Source organism: Cygnus atratus, chromosome 1 (genome assembly GCF_013377495.2).
Source record: "Cygnus atratus isolate AKBS03 ecotype Queensland, Australia chromosome 1, CAtr_DNAZoo_HiC_assembly, whole genome shotgun sequence".
Classification (NCBI taxonomy): Eukaryota; Metazoa; Chordata; class Aves; order Anseriformes; family Anatidae; genus Cygnus; species Cygnus atratus.
This window is the reverse complement of record NC_066362.1, coordinates 194,316,493-194,337,261: the sequence shown is the minus strand read 5'-3', so window position 1 is coordinate 194,337,261 and position 20,769 is coordinate 194,316,493. Positions and strand designations below refer to the sequence as shown.

At 36.5% G+C, this 20,769-nt stretch overlaps 1 protein-coding gene across 8 annotated transcripts in view; it reads left to right on the top strand.

The window, feature by feature from the left end:
• Positions 1–20,031, top strand: part of YAP1 (Yes1 associated transcriptional regulator) — an 87,973-nt gene extending 67,942 nt beyond the window's left edge. For 2 of the 8 annotated variants that reach the window (XM_035542423.2, XM_035542419.2), the window contains 5 exons: positions 324–505; positions 2,045–2,092; positions 10,647–10,777; positions 15,701–15,813; positions 16,419–20,031. In XM_035542423.2, coding sequence (XP_035398316.1) covers positions 324–505; positions 2,045–2,092; positions 10,647–10,777; positions 15,701–15,813; positions 16,419–16,657 — 713 coding nt within the window. In that variant the 3' untranslated portion in view covers positions 16,658–20,031. Of the gene's footprint in view, positions 1–323; positions 518–2,044; positions 2,093–10,646; positions 10,778–15,700; positions 15,814–16,418 lie in introns of all 8 variants that reach the window. The other 6 variants (XM_035542422.2, XM_035542418.2, XM_035542424.2 and 3 more) reach the window with 3 other exon arrangements.
• Positions 20,032–20,769: the final 738 nt, after the last annotated feature.

The window sequence follows — 20,769 nt, the reverse complement described above, 5'->3', positions numbered from 1 at the left end:
CTAAATTGAGAATAGTTTGTTAAGAAGAGAGAACATTAAAATTGAAATATTTCACTACCACTTTGAAAACGTTCACCAACTTGCGTGTTTAACGCTGTTTTCAGAAGCTTTTAGACCAAGTATGTGCTCTTAAACATGAGAAGGTTGCATTAATTTAACAGGAACAATACATATGAGCATACATTTCACACTGAAAATCAGTATAGTTGAATGTTTTGTGTTGTTGGCACTTGTACTTTTTTAATGTGTGTTGTCTTAGGATAATACTTCTTCTGTATCTGTTTGAACTTTATTTTTAAACGCTTATTGTTTTGGTTCCTTAGCCATGAATCAGCGAATCAGCCAAAGTGCTCCAGTGAAACAGCCACCCCCTCTGGCTCCTCAGAGTCCCCAGGGTGGTGTGATGGGTGGGAGTAGCTCCAATCAGCAGCAACAGATGAGACTTCAGCAGCTACAGATGGAGAAGGAAAGGCTGAGACTGAAGCATCAAGAACTGCTTCGGCAGGTGAGGCCACAGGTTAGACACCTACTTCCACTATTTCTTTTGTATGTTATGTTACGTTTTGTTTTGTTTTGGCTAAGTTGATGTTTCAGGGAGCCTTAAAGACCAGTGACTGTACAAAAAGCTTTGAGACATAAAAGGGTCTGAAGTCATTCTGTTACTGGTGTCAGCTTGGTAGTGAAAGCATCTGACTTATCACACTGAAGGATTTTGCTTTCCTCCCTCTCTAACAAAACTTTCTGAGAGCAGGTTTCTGCTATTAGGATGACATCATGGACTGTTGATCTGATTGGAGATTGCTCTTGAGAATATATTTCATACTCACTGAGTTCTGAGTCATGCAAAAAGAAGAAGTTGGTTCCCACAGTTGCTTTAGTTCTCCCTTTTAAGCGGAGGAAAGTCTTTCACTTTCATAACATGTCTGTAGGATTCCGAGGCACTTTTACAGTTTATATAAGATACATCGAGGAGACAGCTTGTTGCTAAAATCTCATCTGTTTAACAGTGGACAGGAGCATGGAACAACTGAATCACTCATGCTGCGTTTTGAACCTGTGGTTTTTCTTATGATGAGGAGTCTCAAACTTCACAGTTAGGCTGCAAGCTATTCCTTTTAGTGTTTTTCTACTGTATAAGTATTGCCATAGAGAATGTCAAAGTGTAGCGCTGGATGTTGGAATCTCTGGATCCTGAATTCGGGCTTGACTTTTCACTTTGTTTAAGCCTTCTGCTTCTACTTTTCCATCTGAATGTTTTAGAAGAGGTGACTGCCATCTGTGCTAGATATTTAAGATATTCTTTGGTGTGTCTTTTTTTTTTTTTTTTTTTGACACTGTCGAAGAAAGCACTAATCTTTTCTTTGAGGAAAACCTTTTAAAATCTTACCCTGCTCCCTTTTCACTTTGGGTGATGGGCCTTGTATCAGGAGAGGATAATATCTTAAAGTCCTCAAAGACAGCTCTTCTATTTCTTCATCACCTACAGTATTCTGTCCTGGAATCTGACTTGTGTTATCTCTTTTGTAGTCAAGGCTTGTTTTTGTAGGAATCTTCAGCATCTCTTGGTATCAGATGGGTCATCTTTAAAGCTGTTACTTTTTATAGTACTCTAGGTAAGAATACATGGCAAAGATGGCATCAGGACTTTCTGTGCTTAAGCATCTGGGCCTCTGCTGTTCTTGCTTTGCTATTAATCCACCAACAAACATTTTACCCTGTGCTAGCATGCTTCTAGGTAGGCCTTCTAATTTTCTTCTTACCTCAGTTGTCATTGAAAACCTGACTAACTTTGGACCAGGTGACAGTGAATTCCCTTCATGTTGTTCTCCCTGGTCATCCAGCTTTTCTGTCAAATGCTCATCCTTGGTAAATCTGTAAGTTTTGTTTCACTGTGTCATGATTTTCATAGTTTCTTAACTCCTTTATCCTGTCTGATCTGGCCTGTCTTGGGGGCTTGATACTACAAGATGGTGTTTATAAGACAGCCTGCATAAGCAAACCATGCAGCTAAAGTAATTTTTATCCATCTTATTTTTACTCTTAGGCATTGCGGAATATCAATCCCAGCACAGCAAATTCTCCAAAACATCAGGTAGGCTCTTAACTGATGTTTCAGCATAATTAGAAACATGAAAGCATTAGGCTAGCAGAGGAACTTTGCTACATAAAGGCATTCTAAGAAAAAAAACCAAGCTCTGCCATACGTGTTTTTGAACCACTTCTCTGATCACAACCCTAAAATTGTTTTTGAGTGCAGCATTACCACAACTTTATATCAATATTTAAAAGCAAATGAGGAATTCATTACACGTTTTTCTGCATTGAAAACAACCTTCCTATTTAGCATTCTTGAAGATACTGCTGCTCCAGTCCTGATGTCAAGATGTATATCTAAAGCAAACCTCCCGTTATTTCGAAGGTAGTAGTTTGTAACTTTTAAATACTGTTCATATGGATGTTCTTACCAGTTTGCTTAAACAGGTATGATCTTAAAGGAGGATATCTGTAAATCAGTTAATAAAAATTCACTTAAAATATTTGACTTTTAAATGTGTGCAGTGTAATAATTATTTAATAGGTTAGACTAACAAAATAATTGCTGTGGGGTTATAATATATAATTACTCCATTTTGATACTTGCAGGCTCCTGCACAGATACATTTTTCTTTATTGGAAACAAAAGACTTCCAAGCTCAGAGCAGATGAAAATGGTCAAAATTGTAGCACAATAAATAGTTGAATGTGGACTTCTTTTGAATGCTTAAGAAGTTGAATATGGAATGAATCCCTGAAAGGGTGGATTTATGAATACATTCAGAGAGCTTCTTGCTTGCTATTGCTAACATTATTCTTAATCTACTGGTTCTTAGGACAATATTTATATTGGCTTGTATTGTACTTCGTATTTCTAAGAAAAACAGTATTATGCACTCTGCAAGAAAACCAGAATAGACGAAAGTGTCCTGTGTTTGGAAGTCATGAGTACTGGTATACTATTGCATTCTGAAGTGTACTGTAGAATTTGTACATTACTAGTTCATCTGAGAAGATCATCTTCAAAATAAGAAACTCGGACTTAACAAACAAACAAACAAAAACAATACTGACACCCTGAAAAAAATCTTTCTTGTTTGGCGGTGTAAGTGGAGCTCTAAAACCGAACCTGAGATGTAATCATTATCCAACTATTTTATTCTTTTACAGAGCATTAACCACATAATGCTCTTATTGATCAATATTAGATCCTGTTATGAAAGAGAAGAAAAAAATGACTTAAGAATTGCTGGTATAGAAGGAAATAAGCAGAGAAGCACACTCCTTCACACCAGTTGGAAACATCTTATCTTCTGCTACAATTAAGTCATTCAGAAGGGATGCTTTTCTTACTAAATGCCAAAACTGTATTCTGTGTTTCCTGGTATGCCTGAAACCCTATCATATTGTTGTTCCCTCTTCCACGGTAACTACTTCTTCCTGTTGCCAACTTAAAAATATGCAGCAAATGGGAGTCTTTGGAATCGGTTTCACACTTCACTCAAAAAGATCAGATTCCTTGAACTTAGTGAAATTCTGGCTTAAAGAACTGAAAAGCTACAAAAGCTCAAGGGACCTTATTGATACACATTTGCGAGTTATTGATCACTTGTTTTTTTTGGGTCGGGTGGGGAACCAGTGAAAGGACAAGCAAAAATCAGAATTCCAGTACATTTAAAGTGGCTTCATACCAGGATCCCATGTATACTCACTCACTTGACTGATCAGTCTGCAGTTGATAATGAGCCAAGCTGTCTTTTGAGTAATCTGATAGAAAAATATGCAACCATGTCAACTTTTAGTTCTGTTACGTTAGCTTATTCATGTCACATCACCTGGATGTGTTTTCTGTGCTTTCATTTGCCACTTCAATAATGTAGTGTCCATGTGGAACAAGGAGTTTTCTAAATTGTTTTCTAAATGTTTCTTGAGGCCTTACGCTACAGGATCAAATGTTGTCTGTCTTCTCTAATGGTGCTGTTATTGAAGTCCTAATATGTACATCTGGTCCGGTCAACCTAGTGAATCTGGAAAATCTGCAGAGAAATAACACTTCTTCAGTCAACTTGTGGACGGATACATTCCCTTGTGAATAAAATTCATGAAGCTTAGAGGAGTTTTCTGCGTTATGATAATAAATTTGCATTTGAGGGAAGAATAATGGCTTTTGTTACTAAATTTCTCACACTGGCATTCTTGAAGCTTGTCTTTCATGAAATATCTCTTATATGAATTAATGCTGAGAAATGTTTTTCAACTCAACTAGATCTCTGAGCTTTTCTTAATCATAGCATCAGATAGGTTGGAAGGGACTCAAGGAGGTCATCTAGTCTAACATCTTACATCTCGCCCAACCCTCTTCTTCCTTCTTGAGGTTTTTGTCAGCCTAACTTGGATACAAAGTTGTTATCTCTCTTTGGTCAGGTTTTCTGGTTCTGGGTGAATGTTGTGTCCTTGCTAGTTTTTCTCTGCCATCATACTGTAGTATCCTGTAGTAATGCTCAGTGTTAAGTACGGAGGTCTTAGTACTTAAGTGCCTTCTGGAAAGGTGAAACAATTGCTCAGCTTCATCTTCTGTAGTAAGTCCTGTAATATACTCTTCCTGTTTGAATGAGGACATATTTATTATAATTCTGAAAATGTCCAAGGCAAAGGTATTTGAAGCAAAAGTTGACTTCCATACTTACTGTGCATAAATAAGTACTTTTGGCTGTTGCTACGTCCAAGGAATTTGAAAACAGCAAGCATCTGGTCTCTCAATTATTCTCATCGTGAATTATCTGTGAACCATCCTAAGGATGCATACCTGTCTTAGTTACAAGATTGAGTGACTTGACTTCTCCCTGCCTCCAGTAGTTTCCTGCATTTAGCATCCAGTTGTCAGCATCTCACCTACTGTCAGCCAGCTTGTGCATAAATCATAAAATTGGCTAGATAACTGGGTAACAGATTCCTTGTCTTCCAGTATACAATGGAAAGAGAAAGAGGCAAACAATGTTGAGGAACTGATGGTGTTATTCTTGGATGTTATGCAGACTACTTACTTGCGATAAGACTGGAAGATTTCTTATTTGTCTGCCACTGATATTGAGGTATTTGCTAGTCAGATCAGCTTAATACATAGCTGCCTGTGTGCTAGGCTCCTCTGGGTATGCTTGCTTATTTCATATCTGCTGCTTGTTCTCAGCACTGAATGAAGAGCCCTGTCTTGGAACCAGATACGGCCCCACGCCCTGCCCAGCCTGCTCAGTTCTGCCTTCTGAGTTACCTTTCTGTTATCTCTGTGCTGCTTTCTTGGTAGTTCTACATACCTGGAATGTGCTCTGTGTTCATCGTTTCATTTTTTTTGATCCTTTTTATTTTATGAAGTACCTCTCTCACATTCTTGTTCTGTTGCCCCAGGCTTATTTCTTACCAACTTACGAGGGACGTTCTGGAAACTCCTCTGTTCTTAGAAGAATCTGCAAAGACATTTGGCCAGTCTCTCACTGTTTTCTGAATCGCTTGTTCTTGTTTGATATTTGCTCCTACCTGCATAAAGTATAAGCGCTTACGGTGCTAAATAGATGCTGGTTTTGAAAGCTATTTCAGTGTCCTTTAATTAATTTTGTCTCCATTTTAGCTGGTGGTCAGTTTGTCCATATACCGATATAAAGATGTGTTATTGTCAGATTTGTGATGTTTTCTAGAAAGCATGGAAGGCAGCATTAAAAACAAGTCCACTTTTAAATTTTGCAGGCACCTTCTATGGTGCTAGTGAATCTAGAAGTATTACTGAGCACTTATTTTTTTCCCATGTAATGTGTCATTAGAAAAAAAAGTCAATAGCATAAATTTGTATATGATGGTTAAGTATTATGGTGTCGTATTAAGCTGCTGACTTGCAGCTTTTTTTTTAGGGAGTGAACTAGAGTGCAGTTATTGTTGGGTCTTGAAAAATGTTGTGGAGTTTAAAGCAAGATTCAGATACGTTGTATTGTTGATACATTTCAGTTTTATGGCTTTGAATTTCATATGCTTATTTTAACTTAAGATACACTTTTATGCACACCATTTTCACTAAGATTTAAAATGTTTCTTTTGTTTCCTAGTGAATCCCAGTGTTGTCCATTGACATTCTCTCTCTTCTCAGCCATCCGTGTGTTATCTGAAGCTGACCTAGATTGACAAAATAAAAATGATTTGTCTTGGTTTCATCAAGGGTATTAAGCTCCCAACAAAAAGAGAGTTACAGGGAGTGTTTTCAAAGAACTTCTTGCATTTTAGAAAGGCCAGAAGTACTGCTAAAGCAGAAGATGAGTCATGTTGACCTGAGTATGGGATGGCAGGCAGTGCGTACCAGCTTTTGCTAGAAGGAAGCAGAAATTGTTAGAGGGAGGCTATCCAGCTCTGGTTGGTTTTCACGATTGCTGACACATACCTGGTTAACCGATGCTTTTGGGACACGCCATCTGGGCAGGTGCAGTGCTTGGAGGCATGGGCTGATAGATAGCAAGAGGAATAGGAAGCAGTGGCACAGCAGAGGACTGCAAAACCAGACAAGAAACCAGACTCTACTTACAAATGTCTATTCCAGGTTATGCTGCCCTATCCACATTTGCAAAGGTGTTGTTTAAAAGCTTTTGTTAACAAAGTGTTTATGCAAAAGACATTACGTAGAATTGAGTTCTGTGCCAAGTGTATACTACACAATTAACTACCACTCTATCAGTATCACCTTTTAAATTAATTTTGCTGGTTTTCATGATTGCAACACTGAATGATTTATGCTTTCCCCTTATTCTTCACTAATTGCATAACTCTTCATTGCCAAATTCATTCGTCTTCATCTGTTCATGCATCTTCCCTGTTTCTTTTCTACATATGCTTTAACTTTGTGGCTCTTAAATGAGACCTAGAATATTTGAAGTGATGAAATAATTGGTGCTGATAGTGCAGTCTTTCCCCTAACACCTTGCTTCGATCCTATTGAAGCCTGTGGAGTGTTTGATAGTTGAGCAGTGTTTGAAGACAGAAATGATACAACTGGCCCTCTTCAAGTCAGTTTACCAAAATAAATATCCATTGAAGTTGACCCGTTTGTCATATGTTTAATATAGTAAGGATATGATACATGAGTTGCACAAGGGAGTCTTTACCTGTTCTCAGAACTTTGGTAAAGATAAAAGTGCTCTGAAAAGAGTAGTTTTATAAACTTAATTTGAACATGGTGTGTGTGACCTGGAACTTGATGTAAAACTGTATGCAACTGTGAAAAATACTGGATAAAGCCAGCCTGATAAATTTACACAATACTTACCTTACTTTTAAAATTACTTTGCTTAAGGAGATAGCAGGGCATTTTGCTCTTGTATGTAATATCCAAACTTCAGATTCTGTATTAACAATAGGAATGCTAAGCTTTAATTTTCCCAGAGGTACTTTAAAAAGTTTGAGATACTTACAAAAATAGGATGAGATCAAGTTATAGAAATCTAAGCCAGGGTTCTGTCATGGTTTTATTTTTGCCTCCAGACTTTAAATACTTCTAATAAAGGTTATATTTTTAAAGCATGAATTAAAAGCCTAGAGTTCACATTGCTCTGTTTGGAGCTGGGACAGGCTTATACACTCCCATACATGTTTTTTAATTATAGGAAGCGCATAGCTTCTTTATTGAAAGTCACTTTTATAAGGAAGAAATAAAAAGGCTACTCTTCGAGCTACCCGAGTTTAGCTTCCATTACGTGCACCTTTTAGGAAAAATACACTTAATGCGGTCTTGAAGGTTTATAGAAAACTTTGCCTATCTTACGGAATTATTGAAAGTCATTCTGCATTTGTTTCTGAATAGCTTGGTTTTTCTGTAATTCCTTTCCCTTCCAGACTCCCCGATTGATATAAATTTATTACTTGAATGAGTAATGGAATAACATTCTCTCTAGTGGGGGGAGCTGTAGTTCTGATTCCTGCATAAGTAGCATTAGTGCAAACAGCTGTAGTTTTGCACTTTAGCAATGCTGTTGTTGAAACAAGGACAAAATTAGTACTAATATTATTACTTTCCTAGGTCATACACACCTAAGAATAGGCAAAATGCAGTTCTCTCCTCTGGTGTAATCTCTTTTCAGCGGGTCTTCAGTGAAATGTAATTTTTCATTTTGTAGCTGACCAGTATATTAGTAACATTTATTTTTAACACAATATTTACGGTCATGTATTGCGAAATCCCAGTCAATCTCTGCTACCCGCTGAGTGTTTAGAAAATACAAAGGTAACTTTCTCTTTTCCAAATTCCTTATTCTGTTGTAGTGACTTGTTTTTCCTAAGGTACAGAGATGATTTTTTTTTTTTAACGGGTGTCAGCAACCCTTAGAAAAGGGATCCATGTAGATATTTTTTAAAAGCTATTGCATCATTAGGCAGTGCTGGTTGCGTGGTAGGCCTAGTCTTTCCATTGAGATAAAATATCGCTTCAGTGCTTTACATACAGAAACGATTACATGTTGGCTTTGCTTTGTCGCTGCTCTCTGATGAAGCTTCTCCCGCAGGCTGCTGGCACTTGGCTCCTCTTCTTTGTCCTTGGCAGGGACTGCAGCCCAAGGACATAAAAATGCAACATACGGATCAAATCAGGAGGGAAGGGGAAAAGGCCAGAGAGTTCTTGCCACAGCCAGGTAGTTGTAGAGGCATAATAGCAGAGGTGTCACGGATTGACAGTTCTGCTGTCAGAGAATGAAAGTGTGTCATACCTGTATTCCAGGTGTGAACCCATGGCTGAAAACATTCTAAAAAAGCAGTGTTGCAAATTCAAGTGATTTCCACCCCCTGCCCTTCTCGTTGGACAAAATAGCAAGATGGATTTAGTTAGAAGTAGTTGCATCACATGAAGCATCATTTGAAAGTAGTCCCTCAGAGAAGGGAAGATCCAAGTAACATTTGGAAGAATTCTAGTCTCCAGAAGAAGGGCAGAAATGTGAGCTAGCAGTTTTTGCAGTTGAGTTGTTTCTGGGTTGGATGTTCTAAGACCACCATTTTTGAAGCATTCCAAGAAAGATTTTTTTTCATACCAACTTTTTTTTATCAAGTCCAATGTAGCTGATAAAAGCTGGTACACTTAGCTGTACACCAACACCTCATTATATAACCCTTGCACTTGGTTTTATTACATAAGAAAATGAAAATCATATTGATAAACCTATAGAAATGGGTTAAAGATGCCTACCATCCTGTGATCTGAAAACACAGACAAGGAATGTTAGTATTTATTAGAGCAGTAGTCAATTAAGTGTTGGTGAACACCGGACTATATTTACTTGGGGAGACAATCAGTTGCATCAGATTCAGAAAAAAGACGCTTGGTATGTTTGGTACGTTTCTACAACGGTCTAATCAACTGGAGTGAGAAAACCTAGTACAAGATATGGAACTTGCTATTAAAGGAATATGTAGAATAATAAATTCACAGGAATTGTAGTGAATCACGTGCAAGTTTATGAAAAAAATGTATGGTGGGGAAGCATTGTGTATTTGGCACAGTCTGCTGGAAAATAAAACAACCATACATCTTATCTTTAAAGAAATCACTTTGAAGAATTGGAGAAAGGGTATTGTAATCTATATATACATATAGTTTATATATTATTGTGTGTGTGTAGATAGTGCATATAACTGGATGAAGACCTCTCATTTTACAAATGAGAAATACTGAGTATTGTTAAGACTGACAAGATAACTTTTGCTTGAGATTAGCTTCCCAGGCACAGATTGGATATCATGTGCTACTAATAATGGTAATAAGATAGTCAAAAGATAACAGGTAACTTGTGGATTATCTGTTTAAAAAGGGAGAGGGGGGGCAGTAGAAATGATAGAAAATGCTCCTTTTCTCCACTCACCTTTAGTTTTGCATTTTTTATGTTAAAACTTAATTAAAGTAAATAATGATAAGCTTTATGGATGGATTGTATGGTTCTACATTTGGTGTGTAGTCAGATGAGCAAAAAATACATATGTAATCTGAAGTTTGCGACTTCAAAAGTGCAGTCTTTCTTAGTTTTTATAAGGAATTATCAGGGATTTGAAGAGCCTTAAGATTTACTTATGGGAGAAGTCTTTGAATTTCTCAATCACAAATTTCAAAATGTATCAAATGAGTGAATGGGAATTTGTAGGAAAAGGCTTTAAACTTTGCTGAATGAAATAGGCGTGGTAAAAAGAAAATCAAGGACTAAATAGGAACTTACAAGAAATGGGGAAAAAGAGCTAGTCACAGTGATGTTTCAGAGGTCAGATAGCGTTAACAATTCTTTTTGATCTTAAGAAGAAACTTAGTAAAAGGATATTGAAGTGCAATGAAAAAAAAATTATATGTACTGATATTTACATACATAAATATATTTAGAGTGAAGTTCCTGTAATACTGGGCTTGACTAGTTGAACTTCTTCAATTACCACTGAAGCCAGTAAAAATTCTTGCTTTGTCTTCAGAAACTTACTTTCATTTAAATGTTGTAACTGAAAACACTGAAAGCATCAGTTATCCTAGAATATCATATGTTTATGTATCTGGAACATACTTGAATGTCTAACATGATCTTTTCTTTTCTCCCCGTTTTTCACTCCCGTTTTAGGAATTGGCTCTCCGTAGCCAGCTTCCAACAATGGAACAAGATGGTGGATCTCAAAATCCTGTATCATCTCCTGGAATGTCTCAGGAACTGAGAACAATGACTACAAATAGTTCTGATCCCTTTCTTAACAGGTTTGTAGGAGTAGCTACTGGAGGAAAAAAAATTGATTTAAAATTCTGTTCGGTACATGTAATAGTTTATTTTGAACATCTGTCTGTGCCAAAAGCCACAGCTGTAAATGAATCTTTCCTTAAATGGCAAGTCTAGTAAAAGTTGAGGATTAAAAGCTGTCTCCTGTGGGAGGAAGTAGTCTGTTCAGACTTGTAGGAAGGTTTTTATTCAAAGTCATAACATGTTGCTTCTGCATAATCTGTTGACTAACAGTCATTTCAAATTACTGACTCAGAAGAATTTGTGAATAGCTTGCTATGAGATCAGATGAACTATGAGGCACATTTAGGACTACACCTTGAGGTTCATTTTAAGGTTTCTCTGTTCACCCCTCCCGATCGCTTCAGTTATTTAATTTAGCAGTATTTTTACTCTGTTAAATGTTAGCTGTACAAACAGTGGAATGTTTAATTTTAAATACAGTATTAGTTTGAAGTGTGGGCCTTTTAATTTAAGAGTTAGAATTTTACAGTATAGACTGGTGTTTTTATGTAACTTTTTCCTTAATCCGTCTGAGTTGAGGAGTGTTTGTTTTCTTGGAAATACTGTTCTAATTACAGCTTGCAAATACTTCATACTAACAATCGCTATTTTGGAAAACCTGCTGCAGCTTGTGATAAGTTGCATCTATATTTTCTGTTTAGCATGCTGAAAAGGAAAGATGGAAATGACAAAAAGAATCTAATCTCTGAACCACATATTTTTTAATTAATGGAGTGAAGAATGTACCTGTTGTCACCAGTATTAAGTGGTTGAACTTAAGTTGTGGTCATTAATTTTGTAGTGCTCCGTTGAACTGTATTTTTTCAGTGGTCTAAACTGATACCAACTCGTCTGTTACCATTAGACAAAAAGGTTACGCATTCTATCAGAGTTCATCAGTACTTGTCTGCATTTCCTTGAAATGTTAGCCTAACTTCAGGGTGCTTACTCTAAGTTCTTATGGAGTATAACAGGCTTGTCCTTCTCTTTAATGGTGCATTATTATATGTATGGGAGAAAATAACCCACACGCTAATCTTAATTCTTTTGATGTAAGTCTTAACTTCCATGTTTTTGCCACCAATATCATTTCAGCTCTCCTTGCAAGATAGGAGGTCCACATCATGTTAGGACCAGCATAATTCTGGAGTTGAGCAAGATTAAATACCTGCTATAATTTCAGATATTGAAAACTTAAAATCTTTGTAAACCTTTGCTGCAATTATAAATTTCTTCCTCCATTCTTTTAAATTACGGAACGTTACTGATCTCTCACATCTCTACATCCCTGTTCTTCATCTGTCAAAAAGTATCTTCATTGTATGTAACTTCCTGAGTTGCTGATATTCTGAGATCTTAGTTTATGTCGGTTTAATCTACTTTTTCTAGGAGACTTGTCCATCTCTACTAATTAGAATGGGGATTTGAAAAGTTCAGCAGATGGATGGCATGCTTTTAGAGCATCTTGCCAATAGAATATGTTCATACAGTTTAGATGACGTAAATAAAACCTGTTGTTCATAGGTCTTTCTCCCACTACATGAAGTATTGTGTGTGTTAGTTTTGTGCGTGCTACTGTTGGAGAGGAGAGGAGTTGACTTCTCAAGGTACACAGGTACACGTGTTTTTGAAGAAAAGCAAGTCAAAAAATCAGGCCTTGCATATGGAAAAGAAAATAGTGGTGTTTTGTTATTCAGATCCCCAAGGAAGTAAGTGCTATTTCCAAATTTTGGGTCAGTATTTCAGGAAGACCTACCTCCTACACAAACAAATCTGATTAGAAAACTTCATTTTTTTGTTAGGGGGAGGGCTTGTTTTCCATGGAATTCAACCTGGAATCTGGTGTGATCCTTAGCCGTGCTACCCCTGTGCCAAGGAATAAAAAGGACAAGAAATCTTAAAACTGACTACCTACTGATCTATCTAGAGTTGCATTTTGAGCAATGCAGTTGTGGGCAATAATTTTCCATACTATGACTTTGAAATGAAGAAATTCCTGTAAATGGAAGATGGCCTTTTCCAGAAGGCTGTTGCCATCATACATCTAGCCCAAGTATATTTTAAAATTTATTCTTAAAAAAGGTAATATCCTCACATCTTAAACTTGATTTCTGTGTCTTTAGTTTTCAAATGGCCACTGTACTCTTCTTTGTGCCAAATATTCTAGCAATGGACTAATTTATTGTGCTTCTGTACATACGAAATGTAAAATGATGGATCTTTGCCTTGAATTAGAAACAACAAAAAAGCTAGAAAGGACAAATTCAAGTTATTAGTAGTTTTTTGCCAGGTTGATAATTGGCAAAGGGTATTTATTGTAAAGTGGGAAAGTTACCATTTGCCTAGTTGCAAATATGTTTAGCTATGCCTTTTTTTTTTTTGTAGCCTTTACCCCACACCAAATACTGAAAAATCTGTACCTGACCTGAGCTCAGATTTTTTTTCATTTGCATTTTCTTTTGAGCGTTGTTCACTTCTAGAAAATTTTATGCACATCATTACGTTTAATTCTGGCATATGCATAAGGGAAAGAGACTTCTTAAAGGACACTTGTGGATATGAGTGGATCTCACTTGTGGATCTGAGAACCAGATGCTGCAGTCTGGTGGTCCAGTAGTTTTGTCCTAAGGGTCTCCATGAAATCTGTTATGTTAAAGTTCAGACTTCCAGGAATACTTTCAGGAATGCTTCTTTTTCTTTACAGTGTATATAAAGTTCCTGCTGAAACAGTCCTCCTAACTTTACATTCCAAAGTTCAGGTAGTTGAATATTTTCCACTCCCTACATATCCAGACCAAAACATCTCAATGCTACAGCGAAGCAATTTGAAAAAATGTACAGTGGAGTTCTCATTTATGCAGTCAGTCTTCTCCCTGCTGTCTTCACTACTTACTATCTTTATGCTATGTTTTATTTTTAAACGAAATATTTAACAATGTAGACTTTATTAAATGATTTCACCTTTTGATTTGCCACTCTGGTTATGTTTTTGGCTGTTAGATTTATATTGGCAGTGATGGTAATTCTCCATTTAATTCCTAAATCGGGCTTTCTTCTTTTGTATACAGACATTTTGACAAGTATTTATTGAAGAAGCATCCGCTCTATTTTGGGTAATGCAGTTTAGTTGCATGCAGTAATTTTGGGTAGTGTGATGACTAGATGAAGTCCTTGCTGAAGTGAGGAAATGTGTATTAGAGTGATCTGGAGAGAGGAGGGCTGGACATTCCAAGTGGGACAGCAGCAGCCAAAAAGCCTTCTCAACCAGAATGATTTAGTTCAGCATAGTCTCAGTTCTGTTCCTAGTATTTTGTCCCGCAAAGTAAACCAGCATTTTTTTTCAAAGAAGTTTTAAATAGCTCTCTTGTTAAGATTGTAATCAAATGTGTGGTGATACTATTTTTAAATCAGTCTGGGGGGAAAAAGAAGTGCTTTAACGGTATAGGAAAGCTAGTTTTCTTTCTTTGTGGCAAAGATGTCCTCATGAAATCTAAAATATATATATAATATATATATAAAATGTATGTAATATATATTATATAAACACAGCTGATGGCATTTGACTTGCATCCGATGTTGAACAGCTGTTAAACTATTTTCAGTCTGGTTCTGCATTCTTGACAAGGCATACGCTACAGATTTCATGAGCACGTTACAAGTAGGATCAGTATGTCTTCAAATGCTAATCGAGCTGATGTACAGCTTAATTTTGTAGCTGATTTGCACTTAGTATTCAAGATGGAAAATCTGTAAAGGTCCTCAGTGAATGCAACCACAACCAGAAGAAATGCAGATTTGAGAATGTTCTGTGAAGCTTGGATATCAGTAGACATGGGGAGAGAAGTAATGGTGTATTCCTACAGCTGCTTCTGCTCATTTTGTCTGATGTGACTGTTTGCATCCGTTAGCTATCATAGCAAAATGTTTTCAGATTTATGCCGATCTGTATCGTTTGTATAACAAATAGCAACCCCCCCCTTCCTGTTTTTGAAAATTGTTGTTCTAGCCAGGATAATGATTTGTACTGCTGAATATAGCTTTTCTTAGTGTTCCACTTTCAAAGAAACAGTTGATCAAATTTATAAGAAAGTCAACTGAAAACTGGATGCAACCCCCCTCAAGCTGATGAAGTTGATCATTTGTCTGGCCTACTCTTCTCCCCTGTCCCAAATTTCCCATTGCAGCAGTCTTGGTCTTGCTTGCTCTGCTGGCAGTAAGATGGCAGTAAGAAAACCAATGTATGTAAGGCCCCGTGCCATCTGTTTTGCTAACTGTTCTGTCAGCAAGGTCATTCTGAAGAGGATTTGTTTACAGGATGGCTTCTGTACCAATGTTTGATTTATATTAGGGCACTCTCTTGCTATGACACGTGTGACTGAACCATTAGTAATGCAACACTGGGAAGCAATGGACGAATTGCTAAAGGAGTTCCAACTGTAGCTCCTATTCAGTGACCTAGAAATACACTTCGGTGGCTGATTAAACAGGGGGATATTAGTAGTTAGAATTTTTTTAAAACCTTCTAGAAATGTGAAATGGTACACCATTATTAAGTTTTGTAACCATTAAGGACTGTGATATGTTTCTGGTGGTTTTTAGCTGTGGGTGGGTGTGAAAAGTTTAAAACAATGCAGAACATTGGGCGTTTTTTAAAGCCGCTTAACTGTGTTCTTATTGAATTAAATTGAATCTAAATAATGTGGTTTTAATTGGAAAAGGTCTGCATAAAATAAAAACCAGGTGTCTCTTATAGACAGACTTCAGCTTTTAATTAGAATAGAGCATTTCTTGTGACAGCAATGTTATCAAAGCCCTTGAATTGGTTCTAACACAAACATCTAACTATTTTAATTTCTTCAGTACTCTACCCTCATTTTTTTTCTGCCTTTCTTTTGTTACAGTGGAACATATCACTCCAGAGATGAAAGCACAGATAGCGGACTTAGCATGAGCAGTTACAGTGTACCCAGAACCCCCGATGACTTCCTGAACAGTGTTGATGAGATGGATACAGGTTTGTTTTTCTAAACAGTCTTAATGCATGCTTTCCAAATATGCTCATGTCAAATGCTCAGCCCCGTTGCAATGGAAACAAGCAACTCTGAGAAACTCTGGTATTTTTTGCATAGCTGTTCTTCCTGCTTCTGTTTCTATAACAGAAACGTTACAGTTAAATTTGTGAAAAGCATATTTGTAATAAATTCTATTGGGAGGGTGGGGGAGAGCTCATAAATAGTATCACTCCTCTAGTTACATGGAATTTGAGTTTGCTTTTTTTTTTAAAAAAGTTTGTTATAACACCACCCCATCCAGTATTGCTAATATAACTCCAAACAGGATTTGGCTGAGCGTTGTCTTTTAATTATAAAAATAAAAATATGCTAAATGACATCAAAGATATGTGGAGATTCAGATTAGTAGGTTAAAGGTGAACAAAGGCAAGTTCTTTGCAGGTGTGCATGCAGTCAAGTCATCTTGAGTTTTTGTGATAGATTTCTGTGAATCACGCTGTTTGTATGATGCAAGAGATCCAGGATTAACCTTTAACCAGTTGTGATAAGTTGTAGGTTTAGTACTTCCAGTATATGTAACGTCCATCTTGCCTTGTGTTATAACTAGGTGACAGTATCAGCCAAAGTAACATACCGTCCCATCAGAACCGTTTCCCAGACTACCTTGAAGCCATTCCAGGGACAAATGTGGACCTTGGGACACTGGAAGGAGATGGAATGAATATAGAAGGAGAAGAACTGATGCCAAGTCTGCAAGAGGCTTTGAGCTCTGACATCCTTAATGACATGGAATCTGTCTTGGCAGCCACCAAGCTAGATAAAGAGAGTTTTCTTACTTGGTTATAGGGGCCTCAGGGAGACTGAATTCTAAATCTGTGAAGGATCTAAGGAGAATAGGACACCTGTATCTGAAGTTCAGAACAAGCCAGTGTGGCACACTTTGGCTTGTGTTCAGAAAAAGTAAATGAACAAATACTCAACAAGATTCTTTCATTTTGCTCTTCCTTGTCCATCGCTGCTGTTATATATTGCTGACTTTTTTCCACAGTTGACTCTGAAGAACAGACATCTTCTTGATCTTTTTCTATTGCTGTTGCAACTACTGTTGGGGTGGGGGGGAGATGATGAGCCTATTTGGATGACGAATGCCATTCCTTTTGTCCTAGTGTGCGCTTGCATATCATTTTATCTAAGTACGCAGATTTGAGAGTTAATTTCTGCATGACACTGCTTGTAGTTTGCTCAGCTAGTTGTCTCCTGCTGCCTGTGGCAAGTGGTAAAACGTGACATACTGGGGTGACAAGCCAAAAATGATGTATCTGGTCAAAAGAAGTCAATACTGATTTGGAGATACGACTTAAAGGAGGGCTGAAGACTTTGGCATTAAGAGTTTCTACCAATAGCTCTTTCATTAGCCACAAAGTGCTCTTGTTCATATTTTGTTATAGTAAATCATGAGTCATTTTACATAGAAACATATATGAACTTTGATTGTTGCCACTTATTCTAGCCTAACTCTTGTTTGTCAAAAATAGTTTGATTATTTTTGTTAGTTGGTTTAACTGTAGCTGTAGGATGGGAAGTAATTCTAGGTGTTTTTTTTTTAAATAGTGAAATCTTAAGTTTTTTTTTCTGATTTCACATAGTCTTATTTAAATCTGAATTGTCTGCTTTTTTTATACCTAAAACATGCCTATTGTAGCCTGATAAGCTAGTGAGTACATAAAACAGTATGTTTTCCCTGTAACTTTTTTTAAAGTCTAGCTTTGAATGTAATCATTAGAATTCATGACCAGTGGCTTATTTTTCATGTTTCTTTGCAAGATTTTAAATTAGAATCTAAGTGTGGTATATATAATTTTAAAATGTATTTTAAAGTAGCAGAAACCATTTTAAAATGACAGATGCATCTTATCTCTCTTCTGGTTTTCAGTTTTGATATCTAAGTGAGTTTAGAATCCTTGTGGGGGTGAAAAAAAAAAAACACCTTTATGAAAAGTTTCTCTTAAGTTAGCATGGAAAAATAGTCTGAACTATTAATGTCACTCTTAAGTTGCAATGAAAAGGCTAGAACACCAAAAAAAAAAAATCCTCAATTAAAAACTCCTAAGTGTAATAGTTGTCAAATTCCGTTTGGTGAAAAATAAGCCCTGGACACTGTGTAGAAGACTGTAAAGATACGTGTTAGATGGTGACATGAGCAAGTAATGAAGTGTATATTAGTAGTAGAGCTTAGCATGGGGTAGAGGTGAATATGAGTTATCTTTATTTTAACAGGAAAAGATGTATCACTAAGTTGTCTGCAGGAGTTGACAGTTTCCAAAGAGTATTTTTAAATGAACAAAATGAGCATGAATCAAACTTTCAGTATAAGCTATGACGTTTTGTGGGGGGTTGTTTTCTTCTGATGAAAAATAGTGTCACCAGTTAGCACCTCTATAACTAAGGGCCTGTCACCATTCTCAACGTGAGCCTTTATTTTCAAGGGTGTGTAACACAACTTTAAAGATACTGTAAGCATGAAACTTGGTTTTCAAAAAAATCTCATCTAGCAGGGACTTCTCCCAGGGGGAGATTTTTTGGTGTGTTTTGTTGTTGTTTTGTTTTTTGTTTCATTTTTGTTTGGTTTTGGTTTATTTTTGTTTTGTTTTTTCTTTTTTCTTTTTTTTTACAATTTTTTTTCATGTTAGGAATGGATCAGCAAAAAAAAATCATTGCCATTACTTGGATTTTTATGCTTCAGAAATTGTTCCATTAGGATAAATTTAAAGAATGAAAACTCTGAAAAAGTCTCATCTTAAAAACTGAAGCAGCAGAGGCAGAGATCTGAATTTTGCCACTATAAATGTACTTCTAGTACTTTACATAAGGATATTACTATTTGAAATACGCAAAATTGTGGCTTGCTATGGAATACAGGCAGGTTTTAAAATAGCAATGTTCAAAACACTTCCACAATGACGAGTATATTCTGCTACATTCAGCAATTAATAGGCCACTTATATATTGTGCAATGACACGGTAGCTCCTGAAGCAGTATATTGTGTCCAAGATAGGGATTTTAGTAGCGTTTTTTACAATTTCATTACGAATTCTTCTCTCTTCTTCCCTTCAGGAAAAAATGACACTAAGCTGTTATAACTTGAATGGTATGACTTAAAACCACAACAGCAAGGAAATTCAGCATTGTTTCCATTTCAGTTGTCTTCCACAGTTGTATCCAGGTATAATAGCACATACAATGCACTGAGTGCAGACTCCTGACATGCTGTACCTTGGTACAACAGGGCTGTGTACAGAACAGGTTTTCTTTCCTTGCTTTTGTGTGTTTGTTGCAGCTTTAATATTTGAATGTTTTCTTCTCATTGTAAAAACACTAAATGGCTTATACTGTATTCAGGTAGCACTGCTTAGGGTAGATACTGACAAACTGGGAATCCTTGAACTGCTCTAACATTAATTCTGTTTTGTGATACTTATTTTAATTGATTTTAATACATTTCCGTTCTCTCATTTATTAGGAAACATACCATAGACATGCTGTACTGTTGGCAATCAACACTAATTTGGATTTTTTTTATTCTGCAAATGCATTGTTTGATGAAGTGGTTAAAATTGTTCGAAATGCGAAAGTGTTTTGGGTAGTATTTTATACTGATGTATATATTGAAACAAATCATTGTAATAATTGTAATAGCTTTTAGTTTTAAATACACTACATGCAGACAGATGGGGCTGTACAGTACTGGGCTGTTCAACACCCGGGCAGGGCTCCTGCTTGGGAACAGGTTGCAGTGTCAGTAAAACACATGGATCAAATATTGTACCATTCAGTGTTGGCGCTCACCAATGCAAAAGGCGAAGAGACGATTTCAACATGATTAACACTACGTAGCTCTCACACATCTGGTAAATCAGTACTAAAGTGACCTTTTCACTTACAAGCATGTTTTTTATACAAATTAACAAGTGTGCCTGTGTAAAATAATTTGTTTTCTGTATCTTGGAAAAAATACTCTACACATTTAGAATGTTGTATGTTAGAGAACTCTTAAATGCACCCTTGTCAAAAATTACATATATTAGTTACCCATGTTACTTTTTAGATATGAGCATGACTGTAAGTTAGGTACTTAAGTACGTTCTGTTACATTATTTTTCTTTATGTAATACTTTTTTCAGTTGTTTTATTTGGTATAAATATATACTTTGTGCTTAAACATCTTGGTTCGTTTTTAACATTCAATAGAATGTAAAGACATCGATTTCCTTCAGTGAGATGGATGCATTGAACTGTTGAATTCCTATTTTAGTTTGTGTTTTCTTGTCCTCCTCGTCACAGTTTTTGTAATCATAAGCTCCAGTCCTGCAAACGTTGTGTACAAGCTTACCTAAGGGACAGAGGAGTCCCACTGAACGCTTAGCATTGAAGTACACATCTCCGTGTGCTTGCAGTAATGAAGAGAGAGAGACTCTATTGAGCCTTGTACCGTTTGTGTAAAACAACACTGCAATTGCATATGGCAGTATAGCGAGAGCTGGTAACAAAATCCCTTATCTTCTGTAAGGAAGCATCCTCTTTTTGCAGATACGCTTGCAATGCTCTGGATTTTCCACATAGCAGACACTTTGTTGGTTAACTCAAAGCGTACACAATAACTTGTGGCAGACCATCAATAAAGACACGCTATTCTCATTCCCAAGTTTTGACTTATGAAATGTGAAATGTGTAATGGCATAATTTGAAAGTGCACAAGTTAAAGTTTTGATGGGGTTCGCTAATTTTGACCTCCTATAAAACAAATTTGGAGAAGTTTTTTTTTTTATGCGATGCAGTTCTTGATGGCTTAAGTCACAGTATTTGTATCTTAGTAGTTGGAGTTACTAGTATTGAGCACTGAAATGCCTCAGCCCTGCAAAATTCAATGCAGTTGTGTGTTTCCTTAGTTAAAGGTGTA